This window comes from Heterodontus francisci, chromosome 13, assembly GCF_036365525.1.
Source record: "Heterodontus francisci isolate sHetFra1 chromosome 13, sHetFra1.hap1, whole genome shotgun sequence".
Taxonomy (NCBI): Eukaryota; Metazoa; Chordata; class Chondrichthyes; order Heterodontiformes; family Heterodontidae; genus Heterodontus; species Heterodontus francisci.
Window position 1 is genome coordinate 90,616,360 of NC_090383.1, and position 25,892 is coordinate 90,642,251.

The following is a 25,892-nucleotide window of genomic DNA, read 5'->3' on the forward strand; positions in this document are numbered from 1 at the left end:
TCCTGGAAAGCCTACTATTTCTCGACATCTCCAGAACGAACTGCTTCTGAAAAGATCCCAGTGACCTGTCTCTGTATATCTGGACACCAGACCAAAAGGGACAACTGACATCCTTCTATATCTTCTCTCCTTTCTTCAAAGATTAGCAAGTATTTGGCTAAAGTATTCCTTTTTTTGTCGTTTTTTTTGTAAATGACCACTGCAGAGAGTATTTCTTTATTTTTTTTCCCCATGAGTGTGTGGGGTACTTAAAAAGGGAACTTTCATATTTCAATCTGTGTTAATGCTTTGCTTGTTATATCATATCTTGTTTTAAATAAACTGATAATTTTGTTGTTTGTTAAAGAAACTAGTTGGTGTATTTTATTCTGGGATAGACTGTATCTGTAAATGGGTAAACATTTAAAATATATGTTGTGGAGAAGTGGAACTAGAAAAGACTGTGCACTCCTCCCGCCTCGGTCGTAACATAATTGGGGACTCTGTGAGGGATAACCCAAGGCCAATGATGTGCAATTGTAAGTGGGGTAATAATAATTTAAAAGGGAAAAGGAAAACACCAGGGTTGGAATTTTACCTTGTGTGGGAGGCCCTGCCCACCGGCTGAAAATTTGGTGGCGAGCACGCCTTTGCCAGATCTGGGGAGCCACGCCAGGATATTTCGCTCCATATATACAGATGGCTGAGGGTAGACTCCGGGTGGCCCCACACTTCCTTGATGCCTCCCTCCAGGTGCTTCTATAGGCTGCAAAGGAGAAGAGAAACATTCTGTTCCCACGGGATGGGAGGAAGAGACCTGGCAGTTTAACAAAACAGGCCTGGCTCCAGATAGCAGAGGAGGTCAGCAGCCATGGGGTAATGCCCTGGATATGGAACCAGAGCCACAAGTGGCTCAATGGCCTCCTCTGGGCTTGGAAAGTGAGTACTTCTTAATGTCTCCATCTTCCTGGGCCTTGCATGCCGAGGCCCTCCAGGCTTAAGGCATCTAGAGGATGACTGCCAAGGTTGCCCCTAGCCAAGGGGCAGCAAGGTCAGGGAGCACCGCTTAGGGATTCACGCAAGAGAATAAAGAACTGCACGCAGAATCATGGGGTTCTCACAGGTCATTGTGCCTTTTACATGCACAGCATCTGTTGTAAATGTGAATAAATCTTTTCTGGCAATCATAGACGTACTCCATCCTCTTCAGTCAGGTCTTTGGCCCTTTGCTGCAACCCAGCCTCTGCAAAAACATGGCTGCATAAATATAAGTCTTTATTGGTCCAGCTACAACTCATAATAAGGATCAAAGGAAACGCAAATGTATAAGGACATTGCAAGCCTCCCTTGCATTTATCTCATGGCCATTCTTCTGTTGTCCCTGGGGTCCTTCATCTGGCGTAGCCTGCCCATCTTCCCCTCCGCATCCCCATCATCTGAAGAGGCAATCCACTCCTCACTTTCCTTGCTGCTCATCGGCTCCCCTCCTCTGCAGCGCCAGGTTGTGTAGTGCACAGCAGACCACCACGATACATGATATCCTTGCTGGGGCATACCGAAGGGCTCCACTGGACCGATCTAGGCACCTGAATCGCATCTTGAGCAAAGCAATGGCCTGTTCTATGGTCACACGCATTATCCCATGAAAGACTTTGTATCTCTCCACTGCATTTATGCATAGGTTCCTCAGAGGTATCAGTAGCCATGTCCTCAGTGGGTAGCCCTCATCTTCAAAGATCTGTCCCTGAAGGTCTGTGGGAGGCTGGAAAAGCTCTGGCACCTAGGATTGCCTCAAATGTAGGCTTTGTGGCATCTTACCGGGAAGCGTGCACAGGATGTCACGGTGGTCACAGACCAGGTGTACATTGAGGGAGTGGAAGCCCTTCTCATTGATGATGGCACTAGCTGCTGTTCAGGAGACTTGATGGCCACATGCATGCAGTCGTTAACACCCGGCATCTGGGGAATCCAGCTATGGCCCCAAACCCGATGGTCCTCTCAGCTTGAGAGTTGGGATCATGCGGAAGCACATAGTCACCGGCCTTCCTGAAAAGGGCATTGATGACCTCCTTGATGCGCTGATGGGTCACTGAATGTGAGATGCCACATGTCCCCAGTGGATCCCTGGAATGATCCAGAAGTGTAGAAGTTCAGCACCACAGGCATTAGATTTCCACCAAGCCCCCTGCGGCACTGCATCATAGTGCACAGGTCAATGATGGCCTCCCTGAAGGGAAAGAGTCCTCATTGGCATTGCCACTTGGACATCTGTAGGTAGTTGAGCCTCAACCTGTAGCCCCTTTGTGGAGAGTACCTCCTTCTGCATGGGGGAGCCCCCTCTCTTTTTTCTCTGCGCCCTTTTCCACCATCTGGAGGCCGCTGCTGATCCTCCTGTGCACTCGCAGGCCATTGCGGTGCCTGGCCCTCCCTCCCGCTCTGCTGTACCTCCTCTTCAACGAAGCCAAGATGATTGAGGCCCATGATAGGTGACCTCTCCCTAAATGTTACTCTTTCACTGCCAGGGGCCTCCCCATTCTTGCCTCCACTTGTGTGTTTTACCGAGATGGCATTTGCCCATTGTCCCCCTTGCAATGGCCCTGCCCTGCACTCACCCCGGCAGCTCAGACACCATTCCCCTCACTCCTCACGCAATCCCTTCGTCACCCTGCCTGGCAGTCAATGGTTGCGCTCCCAATGGTCTCCCCTAGCAGCTCGCCATGCTCTCTTGCCTACTTAAAGTAGGTGAGCCTCTGAAGCCGTGTGAAATCTGTGCGCCATTTATGAAGTTCAATCCTGACCATAAAATTACTTTCAATTGGCCTCTTAAAGATTTTAATTACCTGCTCGTTGTGTCGCCATCGGAACTCCATCCTTCATGTTTGCCATTGGTAAAATCGGATGGGACGTCATAATGTCGGACTTCCTGTCCAATGTGTCCCATCCTGATTTTATATACCCCCACGTTCTCATCCCCGCTACATTCCCACAAAATTCAGCCCTAGGTCAATTTCTACTGCAGCAGAGAAGGCTCAGGAGAAATTTAATGGAGGATTTTTAAAACTATGACGGTTTAGATCAAATAAATAAGGAAAGACTAGGTCTTTTGGCCCACGATGGAGGTCATTAATTTAAAATTGTCACCAGTACTACTGAGTAAGGAGACGGGTTTGGTGAAATTTATTTATAGATAGTTGTTGGAATTTTGAATGCTTTGCCACAGGGAGTGATTATAGCAGAGATCAATACATCTTTAAAGGGAAACACTTAAAGTCGAGTGCAATATAAGGATACGGGGAGAGAATGACTGAAGTGCTAATTTTTGTTTGCTCTATTAAAGGGCCAGCACAGAGATGGTGGAAAAAATGGCCGCCTTCTATGTGGTACAAAGACAATATGGTCTTCTGGGGCCAGTTATTTGGAGAGACACATTGAATGACCCTGAGATGCATAAATATTCTGGAACTTTGTTTAAGTACCTTCAAAATGAAAGAAAACAATGCAGAATATTACTTCAGGAGATTAAACAGGAAGGTTAGAGTCCATGAAAGGAATGAGCTGAAAAGGTTTTTTTCTCATTCTGTTCTTCTGTTTTTATGTAATACTGTGTCTTCCCATTGAGAGTGTTGCCAGATTGATCCCTTGTGCAAAGCCTTGGAGAAATTACATTTTGCTTGCTCCTCTAATTAAATTTGCCAATAGGAGCACTTCCAGGGACAGTTTATACGGCTACTGACTGGAGCATAAACATTGTAGTCACTGAATTGGGGATAGGGTTAGTAATTTGTAAAAAAAAAAATGTTGCAGCTTTGGACTGAATTTTGTTCGTCTGGACCAAAAATACTTGTCCAGCTAGATATTTTCTCTCTAACAATGCGTTCTGATGCAGTGGAAGTTTAAGATTTATTTTTCCAATTTCTTTTTGCAGTATGAGCTTGCATTGTGTAAGTATTTTCCTCACTCAGCTACTTGCAACAGATTTGTAAACATATGCACAGCTTGTCCCATCTGCATGTGGATAAATCCCAAGCTCTCAGAGAAAGTTAAAGATGCTGGGCTTATTTTTTTGATAAATATGAAAGGCCAGCACAGGACACTCATATGAATTATATTTCAGTGCAAAATAAGCTTTGATAACATGAATTCATGCTTCCAAAGATAATACATGAAGGAGCCAAAGGATACAAGTGATAGTAGACAGATGTTTCCTTCAGTTTTCCAACAAATTATTTGCATTTGCATTGAACTGAAGCTGAATCTGCACAGTTGCTAAAATGGCACTAGGGTCACACTTTGAACTTTCTGGCACAAACTATTCCACGAAACATATTTGTACTTGTATTCAGAATGAGAATAAGCTTTGATCTATAACTGGAAGTTTAAAAGGCATAGATTGACTTTTTTTTAAATACAGAGCCATATTAGAATTTATCTTAGTAGCATATTTGCAATTCTTGCAATTGGATTCAAAATATTGCTCCTACTATACAATTAAGTAGAATTACAGTTAAAATAATTAGATTGGGGGTTGCTTTTTTAAAACAAGCTCCATGTGACATAATTTAATATGTTGTCACTTGCGATGCATGGAGAAAAAACTTGAAATTTGGAAATAAAAGTTAGGAATGTGCATTCTAATAATTTCACACTTCAGTTTTACAATGTTCAAATTTGGACAATCTAAATCTGAGCTCTCTAATTTAAAGAAAATAAACAGCTGTTTTTGCATTTTTGTACATTTAAATTCCTGGCCATCGCATGTCAAAAGGCCATTCAGCCTATCAAGTCCATTAACATCAATGGAGCATGGACTGTCTAAATTTATTTAACTTCTCAAAGGAAATTAACAATCATTGGGAAACGCCTCCAAAATTTCTACACTAATTGTTCACAATGTGATCAAGTAAAACTCTGAACTACCAATTTAACATTATTTAAATTAAATATTCTTCACTGTTCAGGAAAGTACATTCTCATGGTCCAGCCTTTGTGTTCCATCTGGTATTTGATTGTATCTGTCTGTGAGTATCCGTATTGCCTTCAATTCCATTCCTAAACAGGTATTTATCCAGCTGCTTTTAAAAGCATACATGTGAGTGAGTTATAACGTTGGTTATGTTCTATGACTTTGAAAGCTGTTTTCAGTTTGTCCATGTGCTTATGATGGATGTTCCTTTGTTATCATGGAGAGAAAGCCCATGCAGCAATCAACATCCATAGGAACTGTGAAGAGTTACATTAATTATCAATAACAGTAAAACAGATTGCAAGCCAGATTGAACACAGAAGTGCCTGCCGAGCATGATCCTGCTCTGCCTCCTCCTGTGGTCCCCACCATCATAAATGCCACTCTTCAGCCAATTTGATTCATTCTATGTGGTATCAAGAAACAAATGAGTGCTCAGGCAAAACTAGCTGCAACTTCAGTTAAGCTGTTGCAGTAAATCTACCACACTGGCACTTATCTGACAATGTGGAAAATCAAAATTTTCTGAGTGTGCATGTCCCAAGCTTTTCTAATGTAAATCTCATGCATTTATATCGCTTTAGTAATTTCTAACTTCACCACTGATATAAATTGTGCTGTACTATATGTTTTGCTGATTCAATGTATGTTATCCTATGTTGGATGCACCTGCAGCTTAAGTTATGACATGTGCCCTGCTGCAAATGCAGTCTGACCCTTTGTCCTTGTGTTTTATTCAGGGTAGTTTTTGAAGTGTTAGCTTTATGTGTTGGTTTTCTAGGTTCATATGCAAGTGAAAGGTTAGACAACTCAGTATTAACCTGTGAGTCTATTCTACATCTATTACATTGTATGGAGCACTTCTTTGTTTATAGTCATATTATCAGAAGCTTCCTAGGTTTATACTTACTTCTTCTAATTCTGAAGCACTGTTAAAGTTACAGGAACTCTTTATCCATATTTTTCAGAATTTTAAAGATCTGAATCATGTTCAGCAAATTCCTTTTTGCACCTAAATTAAAATCAAAATACTGCAGATGCTGGAAATCTGAAATAAAAACAAGAAATGCTGGAAATATTCAGCAGGTCTGGCAGCATCTGTGGAGAGAGAAGCCGAGTTAATGTTTCAAGTCAGTGACCCTTCTTCAGAACTGACAAATATTAGAAATGTAAAAGGTTATAAGCAAGTAAAGTGGGGGTGGGGCAAGAGATAACAAAGGAGAAGGTGTAGATAGGACAAGGTCACAGAATAGTTGACCAGAAGGTCAAAGAAGAGCAAAGATATGTTAATGGTGTGTTGAAAGACAAAGCATCAGTACAGAAAAAGTGTTAACAGACTGAAAATTGAACAGCCGCAAGTACAAACATGAAAAAAACAGTGGGTAAGCAAACTGAACAAACTAAGATGAAATAAAATAAACACAAAAGACTATATATAAAAAAAAGGAAAGAGAAAAAAATAACTAAAAATAAAAGTAAAATGGGGGTCCCGTCATGCTCTGAAATTATTGAACTCGATGTTCAGTCTGGCAGGCTGTAGTGTGCCTAATCGGTAAATGAGATGCTGTTCCTCGAGCTTGTGTTGATGTTCACTGGAACACTGCAGCAATCCCAGGACAGAGATGTGAGCATGAAAGCAGGGGGGAATGTTGAAATGGCAAGCAACCGGAAGCTCGGGGTCCTGCTTGCGGACTGAGCGGAGGTGTTCCGCAAAGCGGTCACCCAGTCTGCGTTTGGTCTCCCCAATGTAGAGGAGACCCCATTGTGAGCAGCGAATACAGTATACTACATTGAAAGAAGTACAAGTAAATCGCTGCTTCACCTGAAAGGAGTGTTTGGGGCCTGGGATAGTGAGGAGAGAGGAGGTAAATGAGGAGAGAGGAGGTAAATGGGCAGGGGAAGGTGCGGTGGGAAGGCGATGAGGTGGTGGGGGTAATGGAGGAGTGGACCAGGGTGTCACGGAGGGAACGATCCCTTCAGAATGATGGCAGGGGAAGGGAGGGGAAGATGCATTTGGTAGTGGCATCACGCGGAGATGGAGAAACCAGGCTGTCTACTAATATCCATTATAAACCCACCGACTCCCACAGCTACCTTGACTACACTTCTTCACACCCTGCCTCCTGTAAGGACTCCATTCCATTCCGCCACATCTGCTCTGATGATGCTACCTTCCATGACAGTGCTTCTGATATGTTTTCCTTTTTCCTCAACCGGATTCCCCCCCACTGTGGTTGACAGGGCCCTCAACGGTGTCCAGCCCACTTCCCGCACCTCTACTCTCACCCCTTCCCCTCCCTCCCAGAACCGTGACAGGGTTCCCCTTGTCCTCACTTTCCATGCCATCAGCCTCCATATCCAAAGGATCATCCTCCGCCATTTCCGCCACCTCCTGCGTGATGCCACTAACAAATGCATCTTCCCCTCCCTTTTTCCTTTCAGGTGAAGCAGCGATTTACTTGTACTTCTTTCAATGTAGTATACTGTATTCGCTGCACACAATGGGGTCTCCTCTACATTGGGGAGACCAAACGCAGACTGGGTGACCGCTTTGCGGAACACCTCCGCTCAGTCCGCAAGCTGGACCCCGAGCTTCCGGTTGCTTGCCATTTCAACACTCCCCCCTGCTCTCATCTCTGTCCTGGGATTGCTGCAGTGTTCCAATGAACATCAACGCAAGCTCGAGGAACAGCATCTCATTTACTGATTAGGCACACTACAGCCTGCCGGACTGAACATCGAGTTCAATAATTTCAGAGCATGACGGGCCCCCCATTTTACTTTTATTTTTAGTTATTTTTTTCTTTTTCCTTTTTTTATATATAGTCTTTTGTGTTTATTTTATTTCATCTTAGTTAGTTCAGTTTGCTTACCCACTGTTTTTTTCATGTTTGTACTTGCGGCTGTTCAATTTTCAGTCCGTTAACACCCTTTCTGTACTAATGCTTTGTCTTTCAACACACCATTAACATATCTTTGCTCCATGACCTTCTGGTCAGCTATTCTGTGACCTCGTCCTATCTACACCTTCTCCTTTGTTATCTCTTGCACCACCCCCACTTTACTTGCTTATAACCTTTTACATTTCTAATATTTGTCAGTTCTGAAGAAGGGTCACTGACCTGAAACGTTAACTCTGCTTCTCTCTCCACAGATGCTGCCAGACCTGCTGAGTATTTCCAGCATTTCTTGTTTTTATTCCTTTTTGCACCTGATTGATGCTCACTTCAGCCATGCTATCATCAAAAGCATGTGCAGGTCACGGTATCTTGGCACATGCCCAGCAATATGAAAACACTGCCATTGAATAGCTATAATAGGGACACACCACAGCAAAAAAAATCTGACATATAGAAGTGACTATCAAAAAAATACATAGCTCAAACAGTAAAATATAGTGAAATCTACATTACTGTGGCAAAACTACGTGTGCTGAGGAAAATCAGTAAAACACTGTCTGTAAATACATGCTGCTTGCTATTAAAGATAAAAACAAACAAGAGCAGGTAGCTATAATTTCAATTTAGCCAAGCCAACTGTAGAATTTTTGTACAATAAACTTCAAGTGTCTCACTAAAAATAGTTTTAATCTTTACTGCAGATTTACTATTCATTCTTATTTAGGTTTTCCTCAGAAATAATTTGGGATTTTTTAATGTAGATAGATTGAAAAACTAGATTGTCTCATTAAAATATTAAACACTTTTACATTTAAATTGCTCATCTCTGCCCTATCTCAGTTTATCTGCTGCTGAAACCCTCATCTATTGCTTTTTTTAAAAACCTCTAGACACGATTCCAATGCTCTGGCCAGCCTCTGACCTTACACCTCTGCAAATCTAAGGTAATCCAAAACTCTAGTTACCCATAACCTACCACACACCAAGCCTTGTTCATGAATCACCCTTGTGCTTCCTGACCTACATTGGCTCTCAGTTAAGCAATATCTCAATTTAAAAATTCTCATCCTTGTTTTCAAATCCCTCCATGGCCTCACCCCTCCCTAATTCTGTAACCTCCTCCAACCATACAACCTTCCAAGATATGTGTGCTCCTCAATTCTAGCCTCTTGTGCATCCCCGATTATCATCGCTCCACCATTAGCAGCCATGCTTCAGCTGCCTGGGACTTAAGGTCTGGAATTTCCTCCTAAAATCTGTTTCTCTGCCTCTTTCCCCTCCTTTAAGAGGCTCCTTAAAACCTACCTGTTCGACCAAGTATTGGCTCATCTATCCTACCATCTCCATATGTGTCTGTGTCAAATTTTATTTGAAAATTGTTCCTGTGAAATATCTTAGAAAGATTTACTACATTAGAGGTGATATATAAATGCAACTTGTTGTTGGTATCGAAATAAAAAAAATGAAACTTCAAGATTCTTAAAATTACTTCAAGAATTGTAACTAAATTGGCAGAGACAGAATACTTGGTTATTTTACTTTAATAGTAAAATAGCTGTTAATTTGTTCATTGTGTATCAATTGTTTAATTATATGCAGGTGGAGGGTGTTAACTGGGATCTTACTTGAGCACTCATAAGACACTTACTGAGACTGGTGAAGGGTTTTGAGTGAGGAGCTATATGTCTGTTATCCTTTTACTCTGTACGATACATGTGAAACTGATAAAGATAGGCTCCAGCGTTATCCTTCCATAACAAGCTTTCTGGAGTTTAACAATAATATCCAGGCAGTTTTGCCAAGAACTTCACAAGACTCAAGATCTAAAGAAACAGCTTTCCATTTTGAGTGTGAACTGTGACAACTATTATAAAAGCCATGCAAGGAAAAAGAAATGGTACCACTAAATCTGCCAACACTTAGATAGACATACAAGAATTTACAAAAATACACAAGCAAACATCTTTAAATTTTAACAGGAGAATCTAAATATACCTCTGACTTTAGAAAAAATAGTTCAACTACTGCTTATTTAGTACTGACTTCGATGCAAATTCAAACTTACCTTGTTGCCAACCATATTTTGGCTCTGATGCAGTCAATGATGTCATGCAGCTCTTGGTGAAGGCTTGAATTGGTCCTTTGTTTTGAGTCAAAGTAGGATTGCAGTAAATGAAGTGCCTGAATAAATGAAATCAAATCAACAAGTTATCGACTGTAGTGCTAACACCATTCTAATCATGGCAACAGACAAATGTATGACAGCTCTTGGGAAATTGCTTGAAATTAACTTAAAAGGCACACAAAAGAGTGTGAGGTTTTCAGCTAAAGGTAATTACAATTTTTAATGAATTCCACAGAGATTTAATGCAACATGATGGCCTTTAATGTAAAACTTTTAATTTCCAAATCAACATTACTGTGAAAGTCCTTCAGGGAAGGAAATCTGCCATACTTACCTGGCCTACATATGATTTTAGACCCACAGCGATGAAGACAAGAAATAGGAGCAGAAGTAGACCATTTGGCCCATTGAGTGTGCTCCGCCATTCAATATGATCATGGCCGATCTTGGGCTTCAATTCCACTTTCCTGCCCACTCCCCATATCCCTGATTCCCTGCGAGACCAAAAATTTATCTATCCCAGCCAAAAATGTATTCAACGATGCAGCATCCACAACCCTCTGGGGTAGAGAATTCCAAAGATTCACAACCCTTTGAGTGTAGTAATTTCTCCTCATCTCAGTCCTGAATGATTGGCACCTTATCCTGAGACTGTGTCCTCATGTTCTAGATTCCCTGACCCCAGTGGGAACAATCTCTCAGCTTCTAGCCTATCAAACCCTTTCAGAATCTTGTATGTCTCAATTAGATCGCCTCTCATTCTTCTAAACTCCAGAGAATATAGGCCCAATTTACTCAGTCTCTCATCATAGGACGACCCCCCTCAACCCAGGAACCAATTTAGTAAATCTTTGCTGCACTGCCTTCAGTGCAAGTATATCCTTTCTTAAATATGGAGACCAAAACTGCACACAGTATTCCAGGTGCGGTCTCACCAAAACCCTGTACAATTTTAGTAAGACTTCTTTATTCCTGTACTCCGATCACCTTGCAATAAAGGCTAACATGCCATTTGCCTTCCTAATAGCCTGCTGCACCTGCAGGTTAACTTTATGCGTTCCTTGTACGAGTACCCCCAAGTCTCTCTGAACATCAACACTTACCAGTTTCATAACTTTTAAAAAATATTCCGCTTTTCTATTTTTACGATCAAACTGAACAACTTCACACTTCCCAGTATTATACTCGATTTGCCATCTTGTTGCCCACTCACTTAACCTGTCTATATCTCTTTGTAGTCTCTCTATGCCCTCCCCACAGCTTACCTTTCCACCGACATTTGTATCTTCAGCAAACTTATTTACATTACTCTCTGTCCCTTTATCCAAGTCATTAATATAGAGTGCAAATAGCTGAGGCCCCAGCACTGATCCTTGTGGCACCCCACTATTCACTGCCTGCTACTTGAAAATGCCCCATTTATGCCCACTCTCTGCTTCCTGTCTGTTAACCAATCCTCTATCTACACTAATACATTAGGCCCAACACCATGAGCCCTTGCCTATTATTCTTTTATGTGGCACCTTATCAAAATCCTTTTGAAAATCCAGGTATACTACATCTACTGGTTCCCCTTTATCTACCTTACCAGTTACATCCTCAAAAAATTCTAATAAATTTGTCAAACAGGATCTCTCGTTAGTAAAACCATGCTGACTTGTTCTGATCATACTATGCTTTTCCAAGTGCAATGCTAAGACTTCTTTAATAAAAGTTTCCAGCATCTTCCCAACACTGATGATAAGCTAACTGGCCTGTAGTTCCCTGTTTTCTCTCTACCTCCTTTACTGACTCTTAACTGCCCTCTGAAATGGCCGAGCGAGCCACTCAGTTATATAAAATTGCTATGAAAAAGTAAAATAAAAACCGGATGGACCACACGACATTAATCTTGGCACCAGATATGACAGAAGCACTCCCCACCCAGTCGACCCTGCAAAGTTATCCTCACTAACATCAGGGGACTTGTGTCAAAGTTAGGAGAGCTGAACCACATTCGAGTCAAGCAACAGCCTGGCATAATCATACTCACCGAATCATACTTTTCAGCCAACATCCAAGTCTCCTCCATCACCATCCTTGGGTCTGTCCTGTCCCGTCCCGTCCCACTGGGAGCTCAGACCCAGCAGAGGTGGTGGCACAGTGGTATACAGTTAGAAGGAAGTTGTCCTGGGAGTCCTCAACATTGACTCGGATCCAATGAAGTCTCATGGCATCAGGTCAAACATGGGCAAGGAAACCTCCTGCTGATTACCACCTACTGCCCTCCCTCAGCTGATGAATCAGTAGCTGCCATGTTGAACACCAGTTGGAAGGATCACTGAGGGTCACAAGGGCACAGAATGTACTCTAGGTGGGGGACTTCAATGTCCATCGCCAAGACTGATCTGGTAACACCACTACTGATTAAGCTGGCAGAGTTCTGAAAGTGGTGAGAGAACCAACACAAGGAAAAACCCGCTTTACCTCATCCTCACCAACCTACCTGCCACAGCTGCATCTGTCCATGACAGTATAGGCAGGAGCGACAACCCTCCATTGTGTTGTGTGGCACTACCACTGTGCTAAATGGGATAGATTCAAAACAGATCAAGCAGCTCAAAACTGGGCATCCATGTGGCACTGTGGACCATCAGCAAGAGCAGAACTGTATTCAGCCACAATCTGTAACCTCATGGCCCGGCATATCCCTCAGTCTACCATTAGCATCACGTCAGGGGATCAATCCTGCTTGAGTGTAGGGCAGCATGCCAGGAGCAACACAGGACTATAACCACACTAAAAAGCAGTAGCAGCATGCTACAGACAGAGCTAGGCGATCCCACAACCAATGGTCAGATCGAAGCTCTGCAGTCCTGCCATATCCAGTCGTGAATGGTGGTGGACAACTAAACAACAAACAGGAGGGAGGCTCCACGAACATCCCCATCCTCAATGAAGATGGAGCCCAGCATGTCAGTGCAAAGCCAAGGCTGGAGCACCTCCTCCTGAGGTCCCCAGTATCAGAGGTGCCAGTCTTCACCACGTAATATCAAGAAATGGCTGCCTGCACTGGTTACTGCAAAGGCTATGGGCCCTGATAACATCCCGGCTCCAGTTCTGAAGACTTGTAATCCAGAACTAGCTGCACCCCTACTCAAGCCATTCCAGTACAGCTACAACTTTGCAATCTATCCAACAATGTTGAAAATTTCCCAGGCATGTCCTGTCTACAAAAAGCAGGTCAAATCCAATCTGGCCAATTACCACCCCAGTCTATGCTTTATCATCAGCAAAGTGATGGAAGGTGTCGTGGACAGTGCTATCAAGTGGCACTCACTCACCAATAATCTGCTCATCAAAGCTCAATTTGGGATGTGCCAGGACTAGGTTACTGAGGGAAGCGAGAGAGGAAATAGCTGGGGCCTTAACAGATATCTTTGCAGCATCCTTAAACACGGGTGAGGTCCCGGAGGACTGGGGAATTGCTAATGTTGTCTCCTTGTTTAAGAAGGGTAGCAGGGAAAATCCAGGTAATTATAGACCGGTGAGCCTGACGTCAGTGGTAGGGAAGCTGCTGGAGAAGATACTGAGGGATAGGATCCATTCCCATTTGGAAGGAAATGGGCTTATCAGTGATAGGCAACATGGTTTTGTGCAGGGAAGGTCATGTCTTACCAACTTAATAGAATTCTTTGAGGAAGTGACAAAGTTGATTGATGAGGGAAGGGCTGTAGATGTTATATACATGGACTTCAGTAAGGCGTTTGATAAGGTTCCCCATGGCAGGCTGATGGAGAAAGTGAAGTCGCATGGGGTCCAGGGTGTACTAGCTAGATGGATAAAGAACTGGCTGGGCAACAGGAGACAGAGAGTAGCAGTGGAAGGGAGTTTCTCAAAATGGAGACGTGTGACCAGTGGTGTTCCACACGGATCCGTGCTGGGACCACTGTTGTTTGTGATATACATAAATGATTTGGAGGAAAGTATAGGTGGTCTGATTAGCAAGTTTGCAGACGACACTAAGATTGGTGGAGTAGCAGATAGTGAAGGGGACTGTCAGAGAATACAGCAGAATATAGATAGATTGGAGAGTTGGGCAGAGAAATGGCAGATGGAGTTCAATCAGGGCAAATGCGAGGTGATGCATTTTGGAAGATCCAATTCAAGAGTGAACTATATAGTAAATGGAAAAGTCCTGGGGAAAATTGATGTACAGAGAGATTTGGATGTTCAGGTCCATTGTTCCCTGAAGGTGGCAACGCAGGTCAATAGAGTGGTCAAGAAGGCATACGGCATGCTTTCCTTCATCGGACGGGGTATTGAGTACAAGAGTTGGCAGGTCATGTTACAGTTGTATAAGACTTTGGTTCGGCCACATTTGGAATACTGCGTGCAGTTCTGGTCGCCACATTACCAAAAGGATGTAGATGCTTTGGAGAGGATGCAGAGGAGGTTCACCAGGATGTTGCCTGGTATGGAGGGCGCTAGCTATGAAGAGAGGTTGAGTACATTAGGATTATTTTCATTAGAAAGACGGAGGTTGAGGGGGGGACCTGATTGAGGTGTACAAAAGCATGAGAGGTATAGACAGGGTGGATAGCAAGAAGCTTTTTCCCAGAGTGGGGGATTCAATTACTAGGGGTCACGAGTTCAAAGTGAGAGGGGAAAAGTTTAGGGGGGATATGCGTGGAAAGTTCTTTACGCAGAGGGTGGTGGGTGCCTGGAACGCGTTGCCAGCGGAGGTGGTAGACGCGGGCACGATAGCGTCTTTTAAGATGTATCTAGACAGATACATGAATGGGCAGGAAGCAAAGAGATACAGACCCTTAGAAAATAGGCGACATGTTTAGATAGAGGATCTGGATTGGCGCAGGCTTGGAGGGCCGAAGGGCCTGTTCCTGTGCTGTAATTTTCTTTGTTCTTTGACTACTCGGCTCTAGGCCTCATTACAGCCTTGGTACAAACATGGCCAAAAGAGCTGAATTCCAGAGATGAGGTGAGAGTGACTGCCCTGGACCCCAAGGCAGCATTTGATCGAGCCCTAGTAAAATTGAAGTCAATGGGAATCAGGGGGAAATGCTCCACTGTCTGGAGACAAACAAAGGAAGAAGTTGTGGTTGTTGGAGACCAATGTTTCTGTGTTGTATAACTCTATGACTCTAATCATCTCAACCCCAGGACATCGTTACAGAAATTCCTCAGGACAGTGTCCTAGGCCCAGCCATGTTCAGCTGCTTCATCAATGACCTTCCCTTCATAAGGTCAGAGGTGGGGATGTTTGCTGATGATTGCGCAGTGTTCAGTTCCATTTCCAACTCGTCAGATAATGACACAGTCCGTGCCCACATCCAGCAAGACCTGAACAACATCCAGGCTTGGGTTAACAAGTGGAAATAACATTCGCACCTCAGAAGTGCCAGGTAATGATCATCTACATCGAGAGAATCTAATTACCTCTGCTGTGGCTCAGTTGGTAGCACTCTCACCTCTGAGTCATAAGGTTCCGGATTCAAGTCCCACTCCCGGACTTGAGAACAAAAATCAAGACTAACACTCAAGTCCAGACTGAGGAGTGCTGCACATGTTGGAGGTGCTGTTTTTGGATGAGACGTTAAACTGAGGCCCCATCTTCTTGCTCGGGTGGATGTAAAGGATCCCATGGCACTATTTCAAAGAATAGCAGGGGAGTTATGCCCAGGGTTCTGGCCAACATTTATTCCTCAATCGACATCACAAAAACAGATTACTTAGTCATTATCACATTGCTGTTTGTGGGAGTTTGTTGTGCGCGTATTGGCTGCCGCGCTTCCTGCATTACAACAGTGATTAAATTTCAAAAAATACTTCATTGGCAGTTAAGCACTTTGAGATGTCCAGTGGTCATGAAATGCACTATATTAATGCAAGTCTTCCTTTTTCTTTTGTGCTTGGCATTCAATGTTACCATATACCAACATAACCATAGTCGAATCCCCTATCATCAATATCCTGGGGCTACCACTGACCTGAACCCGAACTGGACCAGTCACATAAATCTTCTTCTTTGGCCTCCTTATCTCGAGAGACAATGGATACGCGCCTGGAGGTGGTTAGTGGTTTATGAAGCAGCGCCTGGAGTGGAATACTGTGGCTACAAGAGCAGGACAGAGGCTGGGAATTCTGTTCTGAGTAACTCACTCCCCGACTCCCCAAAGCCTGTCCCCACCATCTACAAGGCACAAATCAGGAATGTGATAGAATACTCCCAAGTTGCCAAGATGAGTACAGCTCGAACAACACTCAAGAAGCTGTCAAAAAGTTTGGTTAATTGACTGGTTAGTTTTAATTAATATATGAACTTGACAGCCCATGTTGAAAACCTGATTGGTGTTTTCAGAATTTAAAACGAGGAAGTTCTTTACACTGAATTTATTCCGTTGCCGGATTAAAGTTAAAGCTCCAGCTAAATAAATCTTTATTACTCAGTAAAAGCTGTAGTCCTTTTGTTTTTACCCCTCTGCTTTTAAGGACTGGTGCTTTGATCATAAAGGTGGCCAATGGCAACTTTCCCTGCCATGCCCCAACCAGCCCAACTGATCTACTCCGAGTGGTAGAACCAAGTATTCCTGTCGAGCAAAGAACACAAGTTAGATCTGATCAAGAAGCCACTGCAACCTGAGGTCTTGCTTTAAAAAAACATTTTGTGAAGTATTATGAAATGAACACATCTCATGCCACATATCCTATGTTTTACCAATCTTTGGGCAGGTTAATGCGATGTAAAATAAATCTGGTGGAGAGGAGGAAAAGAAAGAGAAGATGGCATCACAAATAAAGTGATAGGTTTATAGAAGGCCTTAAAGATAGGGAGAAAGATGGCACAGTGAAGTGGTTTTGCAACAGAATCTCAGAGTGCACAATATCTGTTGGATCACTGAACTGATACCTTCTTGATCTCTGGAATGTGTGGAATTAAGAGATTTGATGAAATCCGTAATTAATTGGCAAGAAGATAAAAGTTTGGATTTGCATCTTCGTTGACAGATTTGCACATTGCCCTAACTTCTGGTTGTTATCCACAATATAACATTTTAACAAGAAAGCCCCCAGCGATTTAACATCCGCAGCACTTAAAGCAGCCAGAAGTACTGCACAAAGAACAGCTAGGCGTTGCGCAAACGACTACTGGCAACACCTATGCAGTCATATTCAGCTGGCCTCAGACACCGGAAACATCAGAGGAATGTATGATGGCATGAAGAGAGCTCTTGGGCCAACCATCAAGAAGATCACCCCCCTCAAATCTAAATCGGGGGACATAATCACTGACCAACGCAAACAGATGGACCGCTGGGTTGAGCACTACCTAGAACTGTACTCCAGGGAGAATGCTGTCACTGAGACTGCCCTCAATGCAGCCCAGCCTCTACCAGTCATGGATGAGCTGGACATACAGCCAACCAAATCGGAACTCAGTGATGCCATTGATTCCCTAGCCAGCGGAAAAGCCCCTGGGAAGGACAGCATTACCCCTGAAATAATCAAGAGTGCCAAGCCTGCTATACTCTCAGCACTACATGAACTGCTATGCCTGTGCTGGGACGAGGGAGCAGTACCCCAGGACATGCGCGATGCCAACATCATCACCCTCTATAAAAACAAAGGTGACCGCGGTGACTGCAACAACTACCGTGGAATCTCCCTGCTCAGCATAGTGGGGAAAGTCTTTGCTCGAGTCGCTCTGAACAGGCTCCAGAAGCTGGCCGAGCGCGTCTACCCTGAGGCACAGTGTGGCTTTCGTGCAGAGAGATCGACTATTGACATGCTGTTCTCCCTTCGTCAGATACAGGAGAAATGCCGTGAACAACAGATGCCCCTCTACATTGCTTTCATTGATCTCACCAAAGCCTTTGACCTCGTCAGCAGACGTGTGGTCTCTTCAGACTACTAGAAAAGATCGGATGTCCACCAAAGCTACTAAGTATCATCACCTCATTCCATGACAATATGAAAGGCACAATTCAACATGGTGGCTCCTCATCAGAGCCCTTTCCTATCCTGAGTGGTGTGAAACAGGGCTGTGTTCTCGCACCCACACTTTTTGGGATTTTCTTCTCCCTGCTGCTTTCACATGCGTTCAAATCCTCTAAAGAAGGAATTTTCCTCCACACAAGATCAGGGGGCAGGTTGTTCAACCTTGCCCGTCTAAGAGCGAAGTCCAAAGTACGGAAAGTCCTCATCAGAGAACTCCTCTTTGCTGACGATGCTGCTTTAACATCTCACACTGAAGAATGCCTGCAGAGTATCATCGACAGGTTTGCGTCTGCCTGCAATGAATTTGGCCTAACCATCAGCCTCAAGAAAACGAACATCATGGGGCAGGATGTCAGAAATGCTCCATCCATCAATATTGGCGACCACGCTCTGGAAGTGGTTCAAGAGTTCACCTACCTAGGCTCAACTATCACCAGTAACCTGTCTCTCGATGCAGAAATCAACAAGCGCATGGGTAAGGCTTCCACTGCTATGTCCAGACTGGCCAAGAGAGTGTGGGAAAATGGCGCACTGACACGGAACACAAAAGTCCGAGTGTATCAGGCCTGTGTCCTCAGTACCTTGCTCTACGGCAGCGAGGCCTGGACAACGTATGCCAGCCAAGAGCGACGTCTCAATTCATTCCATCTTCGCTGCCTTCGGAGAATACTTGGCATCAGGTGGCAGGACTATATCTCCAACACAGAAGTCCTTGAAGCGGCCAACACCCCCAGCTTATACACACTACTGAGTCAGCGGCGCTTGAGATGGCTTGGCCATGTGAGCCGCATGGAAGATGGCAGGATCCCCAAAGACACATTGTACAGCGAGCTCGCCACTGGTATCAGACCCACCGGCCGTCCATGTCTCCGTTATAAAGACGTCTGCAAACGTGACATGAAATCGTGTGACATTGATCACAAGTCGTGGGAGTCAGTTGCCAGCATTCGCCAGAGATGGCGGGCAGCCATAAAGACAGGGCTAAATTGTGGCGAGTCGAAGAGACTTAGTAGTTGGCAGGAAAAAAGACAGAGGCGCAAGGGGAGAGCCAACTGTGCAACAGCCCCAACAAACAAATTTCTCTGCAGCACCTGTGGAAGAGCCTGTCACTCCAGAATTGGCCTTTATAGCCACTCCAGGCGCTGCTTCACAAACCACTGACCACCTCCAGGCGCGTATCCATTGTCTCTCGAGATAAGGAGGCCCAAAAGAAAAGAAAGAACACCATTTTAGCCATTGTGATCATAACAATGTAATTACACACAGTACTCATATTGGCTCGGATTTTGCAGCAGTAATGGTGGCAAAACAGTCAACGTTTGCTGTCGTTACTCTACTGCAAGCGACAGCAACTTCGGGAGTCTGCACATAGCAGAATAACACAGAAAACCAGAAGTTGCTGTTAGTGATTTTTTTTAAATTTCCAAAATATACTTTATTCATAAAAATCTGTAAAAATTACATTCCCAAACAGTTTAAAACAGCATCAAGTCAAAAAATACCAACAGTGCAAAGATGATCAGTTTCCTTCAATACAATCATGAGTTGCCTCACAACCCTTCCATTTCATTGTCATGCCATATACATTTTTACATTTACAGCACACAAAATTTTCACGATACAGTTCGAGGGGTTTCCCATAGATCCAGCCCCTCAGTTCAGCTTGGTGGGGGGACCTTACACTGTGGTCTTTCCCCATTGAGGCTTTGCTGTGGCTGCCCCAAGCTTTAGTGCGTCCCTTAGCACGTAGTCCTGGACCTTGGAATGTGCCAGTCTGCAACATTCGGTGGTGGACAACTCTTTGCGCTGGAAGACCAGCAAGTTTCGGGCAGACCAAAGGGCGTCTTTCACCGAATTGATAGTCCTCCAGCAGCAGTTGATGTTTGTCTCGGTATGTGTCCCTGGGAACAGCCCGTAGAGCACAGACTCCTGTGTTACAGAGCTGCTTGGGATGAACCTCGACAAAAACCACTGCATCTCTTTCCACACCTGCTTTGCGAAGACACATTCCAGGAGGAGGTGGGTGTTAGTGATTCTATGCTCTTCCAGAGGGTGTGCTGCTGAGCTCCCCCCAGATTGCAATCCTGAAGCAATCATTGAATAGACAAAACCTTCCACTTTTATGCTCAGTGCAAAAACCCTTGAAAAAGTTATATCTTGTTGAATAAGGTTAAACTGGGTTTTTAACAGTGTACTAAATTCATAATTACTGCTAAACATCCTCAGTCGCCCTGAAAATTTTATTTTATATTTGTGGAGTGTCGAGTTTCTCCATTATGACAAAAAAAAATCACATTTTAAAAATAATTTTCACACAATCACAGTATTGTTACAGCGCAGAAGGTTGCCATTCGGGCCATCACATCTGCACCAGCTCTCTGAACAAGCTATTCACCTAGTGCCATTTCCTGACCTTCTCCCCGTAACCCTGCACATTCCTCCTTTTCATATAACATTCTAAATCCCTTTTGAATGCTTTAATTGAACCTGCCTCCACCACACTCTCAAGCAGTGCATTCCAGAGCTTAACCACTTGCTGCATGAAAAAGATTTTCCTCATGTCGCTTTTGCTTCTCTTGCCCATTACTTTAAGTCTGTGCCCTCTCGTTCTTGATCCTTTCACAAGTGGGAACAGTTTCTCCCTATCTGCTTTGTCCAGACCCTTCATGATTTTGAATACCTCTATCAAATCACCTCTCAGCCTTCTCTTCTCAAAGGAAAACAGTCCTAACTTCTCCAATCTATCTTCATAACTGAAGTTCTTCATCCCTCGAACCATTCTCATAAATCTTTTCTGTACTCTCTCCAATGCCCTCACACCTTTCTTAAAGTGTGGTGCCCAGAACTGGAAGCAATACTCCAGCTGAGGCCGAACAAGTGTCTTATATAAGTTCAACATAACTTCCTTGCTCTTGTACTCTATGCCCCTATTAATAAACCCCAAGATACTGTATGCTTTATTAACCGCTCTCTCAACCTGTCCTGCCACCTTCAATGACTTATGCACATATATACCCAGGTTCCTCTGCTCCTGCACCCCCTTTAGAATTGTACCCTTTATTTTATATTGTCTCTCAATGTTCTTCCTACCAAAATGAATCACTTCACATTTCTCTGCATTGAACTTCATCTGCCACATATCCGCCCATTCCAACAACCTGTCTGTCCTTTTGCAGTTCTACACAATCCTCCTCACAGTTCACAATGCTTCCAAGTTTCATATCATCTGCAAACTTTGAAATTGTGCCCTGTACACCAAGATCAAGGTCATTAATATATATCAGGAAATGCAAGGGTCCCAACACTCACCCCTGGGGAACTCCACTACAAACCTTCCTCCAGCCTGAAAAACATCTATTAACCACTACTCTTTGTTTTCTCAGCCAATTCCGTATCCACGTCGCTAGCGTCCCTTTTATTCCATGAGCTATAACGTTGCTCACAAGTCTGTTGTGTGGCACTGTATCAAACGCCTTTTGAAAGTTCATGTACACCATATCAACTGCATTGCCCTCATCAACCCTCTTTATTACCTCCTCAAAAAACTCCAGCAAGATAGTTAAACATGATTTTCCCTTAAGAAATCCATGCTGTCTTTCCTTAATTGACTTGCATTTGTCCATGTGACTATTAATTTTGCCCAAAATTATTCTTTCTAGAAGTTTCACCACCATCGAAGTTAAACTGACTGGCCTGTAGTTGCTGGGCTTATCTTTACACCCATTTTTTGAACAAGGGTGTAACATTTGCAATTCTCCAACCCTCTTGCACCATCCCCAAGTCTAAGAAAGATCGAAAAATTATGGTCAGTGCCTCTGCAATTTCCACCCTCACTTCCCTCAGTATTCTTGGATGCATCTCATCTGGTCCTGGTGCTTTATCCACTTTAAGTACAGACAGCCTATCAAATACATCCTCCTGATCAATTTTAAACCCCTCTAGTGTCTAAATTACCTCCTCTTTCACCATTTCCTGGGTTGCATCTTCTTCTTTGGTAAGGACAGATGCAAAGTATTCATTTAACACCTCAGCTATGCCCTCTGCCTCCATGCATAAATCCCCTTTATGGTCCCTAATCAGCCCAACTCCTCCTTTTACCACCTTTTCACTATTTATATGTCTATAAAAAACTTTGGGATTCCCTGTAATGTTAGTTTGCCAGTCTCTTTTCATTTCCTCTTTAAATTTTCTTATCTTTATTTTAGCTTTTATCTTAATCCAATCATTTAATTATTTATTTAATTATCTGAAAATTTAAGAGTAAAGGGATTCGGTGCTTTTAACTTCTTGGTTTGCAGTCTGCAAGAATACCTCAATGTGATTGGCTGCTTACCCTGCCTGCTAATATCACTGTTGCTCAATGCCGGGAGATCCCCTTGACTTGGTGCCAGATTTAAATTATGCCAGGGAAGAGGAAGTCACGTATAAAAAATTGCTAGATCTTTGTGGACAGTTTCTTCGAGGTCAGCCACAAGTGCTGTTGCTTCGTCGCTGACCGTAAAATCTAGCCCAATCTGTTGAAATATGTCATCCAAATGCAATAACACAATATCATTTAACCCTGCAACTTTATAGGAATACAACGAAAATACACCAAACTCGCAATCACATTGCGAGTCCATCAAATGATATCTAGATCAGTTTCAAATCTAAATTTAGAATCACAAAAAACTCTATCCAACCCAAATATTTTACTTATCCTCCAACTGTAAATGACAGCTAACAAAGGGGAAAAAGGTTGGATTATTATCTTTTTTCCACAGATGCTGCCAGACCTGCTGAGTGAATCCAGCATTTCTTGTTTTTGTTTCAGATTTCCAGCATCCGCAGTATTTTGCTTTTATTATATTGGATTATTCAAGCATCTGTCATGCCCACGTCACTCCTCGCCAATTTAATAATTCCACCTGAGAGATGTTCATTTTTTCCAGTGCTAATAGACCAGTTCTAAAACTCAGCAAATATTAGCACAGGCAGAGTACACAAATATGAATCCGGGTGGCATAATAATAGTCATTAAAGAATATTGAGCAAAATGACTTTCATTTATTTAGCATCTTATCATGGTTTTGTGAAAGGGAAATCATGTTTAACCAATTTACTGGAGTTCTCGGAAGGAGTACCATGTGCTGTGGATAAAGAGGAACCTGTTGATGTACTTGGATTTCCAGAAGGCATTTGACAAGGTGCCACATAAAAGGTTATTGCGCAAAGTAGGAGCTCACGGTGTAGGGGGTAACATATTAGCATGGATAGAAGATTGGCTGGCAGAAAACAGAGAGTTTGCATAAATGAGTCCTTTTCCGATTGGCAGGATGTGACGAGTGGAGTCCCGCAGAGGACTGTGCTGGGTCGTTAATTTTTTACAATTTATATCAATGACTTAGATGAAGGGAGCAATGGTATGATCGCTAAATTTGCAGATGACACAAATATAGGTTGGAAAGTATGTTGTGAAGAGGACATAAGGAGATTTCAGACCAATATAGATAGGTTGTGTGAGTGGGCAAAAATCTGGCAGACTGAGAATAATGTGGGAAAATGTGAAGTTGTTCACTTTGGCAGGAAGAATAAAAAAGCAGAGTATTACTTAAACAGAGAATGACTGCAGACTTCCGAGGTGCAGAGGGATCTAGGTGTCCTAGTGCAGGGGTCACAAAAAGTTAGTATGCAGGTACAGCAGGTAATAAAGAAGGCTAATGGAATGCTATCCTTTATTACGAGAGGAATTGAAAACAAAAGTAAGGATGTTATCCTTCAGTTATACAGGGCATTTGTGAGACCACATCTCAAATACTGTATGCAGTTTTGGTCTCCTTATTTAAGGAAGGATGTGAATGCATTGGACGCAGCTCAGAGGATGTTTACTACATTGATACCTGGAACGAGCAGGTTATCTTATGAGGTAAGGTTGGACAGACTCGGCTTGTTTTCACTGGAGTTTAGAAGAGTGAGGGAAGACTTGATTGAAGCTTATAAGATCCTGAATGGTCTTGACAAGGTGGATGTGGAGAGGATGTTACCTCTTGTGGGTTAGTCCAAAACAAGTGGGCACTGTCTTAAAATTAGGGGTCACCCTTTTAGGACAGAAGTAAGGAGAATTTTTTTTCTCTCAGAGCGTTATGCGACTTTGGAAGTCTCTGCCTCAGAAAATGGTGGAGGCGGGGTCATTGAATATTTGTAAGGCGGAGGTAGATAGATTCTTGTTAGGCAAGGGAATCAAAGGTTATCGGGGTTAGATGGGAGTGTGGAATTCGAGTCACAAACAGATCAGCCATGATCGTATTGAATGGTGGAGCAGGCTCGAGGGGCCGAATGGCCTACTTCTGCTCCTAATTCGTATGCGCATATATAGCTTTTGTGGAACCTATTTCGTTAAGTCCACTAAGTGACAGGACTTTTGAAAGAAAGAATCAGGGTTGTCCCTTGGCAGATTTTTAGATACAATGATGTATGTGGATGATGCAAAACCTGGATTATATACAAAGTTTGGATTTCTTGCTGGGCCTAGTCCTGAGCAACCAGAATTGTAATTGTTGCTATAGTTCATGTTCATGGTTCAGCTATTTCCTTGATGCAAAAAGAAGAGATTTTAATAGCTCTCAATAGTCTAGGCACAGTAGTATCACTCTTGCCTCTGAGTCAGTAGGTCTTGATTTCAAGCCCCACTCCACAAACTTCTTAACATAATCTAGGCGGACATTTCGTGCAGTACCAAGAGGCTGTAGCACTGTCTGAGGTGCCATCTTTCGGATGAAATGTTAAACCGAAGCCTCATCTGTCCTCTCAAGTGAGCGTGAATGATCTCATGGAACTAATTGAAGGGCATTCGGTGATCAATAATTTTTCCTCAACTAGCATAATTAAAAACAGACTATCTAGTTATTTAACTCACTGATGTTTGTGGGACTTTGCTGTGCACAAATTGGTCGCTTACATTTACAACACTGATTACACTTTAAAAGTACTTCATTGGCTGTGAAGCACTTTGAGATGTTCTGAGGTTGTGAACTGTAAATAAATGCAAGTTTTTTTATTCTTTTACATTAGGTGTCAAATGTCTGTATGATGGATGAGAAGTTCCATTCTGCTTCATTTTCCAGATACACAGCTGGCTGAAGCAGATTTTTCAAATTAGCTTTACCCTATCTGACTATATAAAAGAAATGCAGAAAACTCCCTATTTTGCCATAGCCAGCGAGGCAAAGTACTGGAGATTTCCTGCTGCCCATGGAACCACATCCCAGCAAAAACCAGTGCCTTCCTGAGAGGATTGTATTAGGCACAGAAAAGGTTAAAAAAGTGGTTTATGAGGTTTCTGTTGGCACAGCAATACTTTGTTAGTTCATGCAGTATTGTAAGGTGGTCTTTGTTAATTTGTTCGTGTGTTCTAGTTCTACAGGATCACATCACTGCTGGCACAAACTTAGTGAACCTTGCAGAATATCAGATTACATGAGTTTAAATAAAATTAACAGAATCTAACGTTACATGGATTTGAAAATGAAAGATAAAAGGAACACCTATCTCAGGAATTACTGAACTTGTAATTTTTTTTTAAATGCAGGACCTTGGAGAAAAATAAAATCACTCACATTACCAAGCTGGAACCAATTCAATGTTATTTGGGAGAAGGAATCCAAAGTTAAGGTGCACACAAGTCAAAGCATTGAACCACACCTATACTGTTAAATAATAGTCATGAGACACTTCGCTTTCCTGGATGGAGCACAATGGAATCCTTGTCAGAGAACAGTTCATCCTTACTACCATCTGGCAGCCATAGTGGCTGATAATGAAAGTTGTCCACTGCATTTATACAAACTGCAACCCAACTGGCAGATAAACCTTGAACCAAGCCAGGCCTTTTATGTTTCAAATATTTCAGTTTCCCTTTTATAAACATGAATGTTAAATCCAGATTTTCTGA

At 43.0% G+C, this 25,892-nt stretch overlaps 1 protein-coding gene across 8 annotated transcripts in view; it reads right to left on the reverse strand.

The window, feature by feature from the left end:
• Window positions 1-25,892, reverse strand: part of thada (THADA armadillo repeat containing) — a 432,101-nt gene that overhangs the window by 115,973 nt on the left and 290,236 nt on the right. For all 8 annotated transcript variants that reach the window (XM_068045168.1, XM_068045169.1, XM_068045167.1 and 5 more), the window contains one exon: window positions 9,908-10,023. In XM_068045168.1, the coding sequence (XP_067901269.1) occupies window positions 9,908-10,023 (116 nt within the window). The remainder of the gene's footprint in view (window positions 1-9,907; window positions 10,024-25,892) is intronic.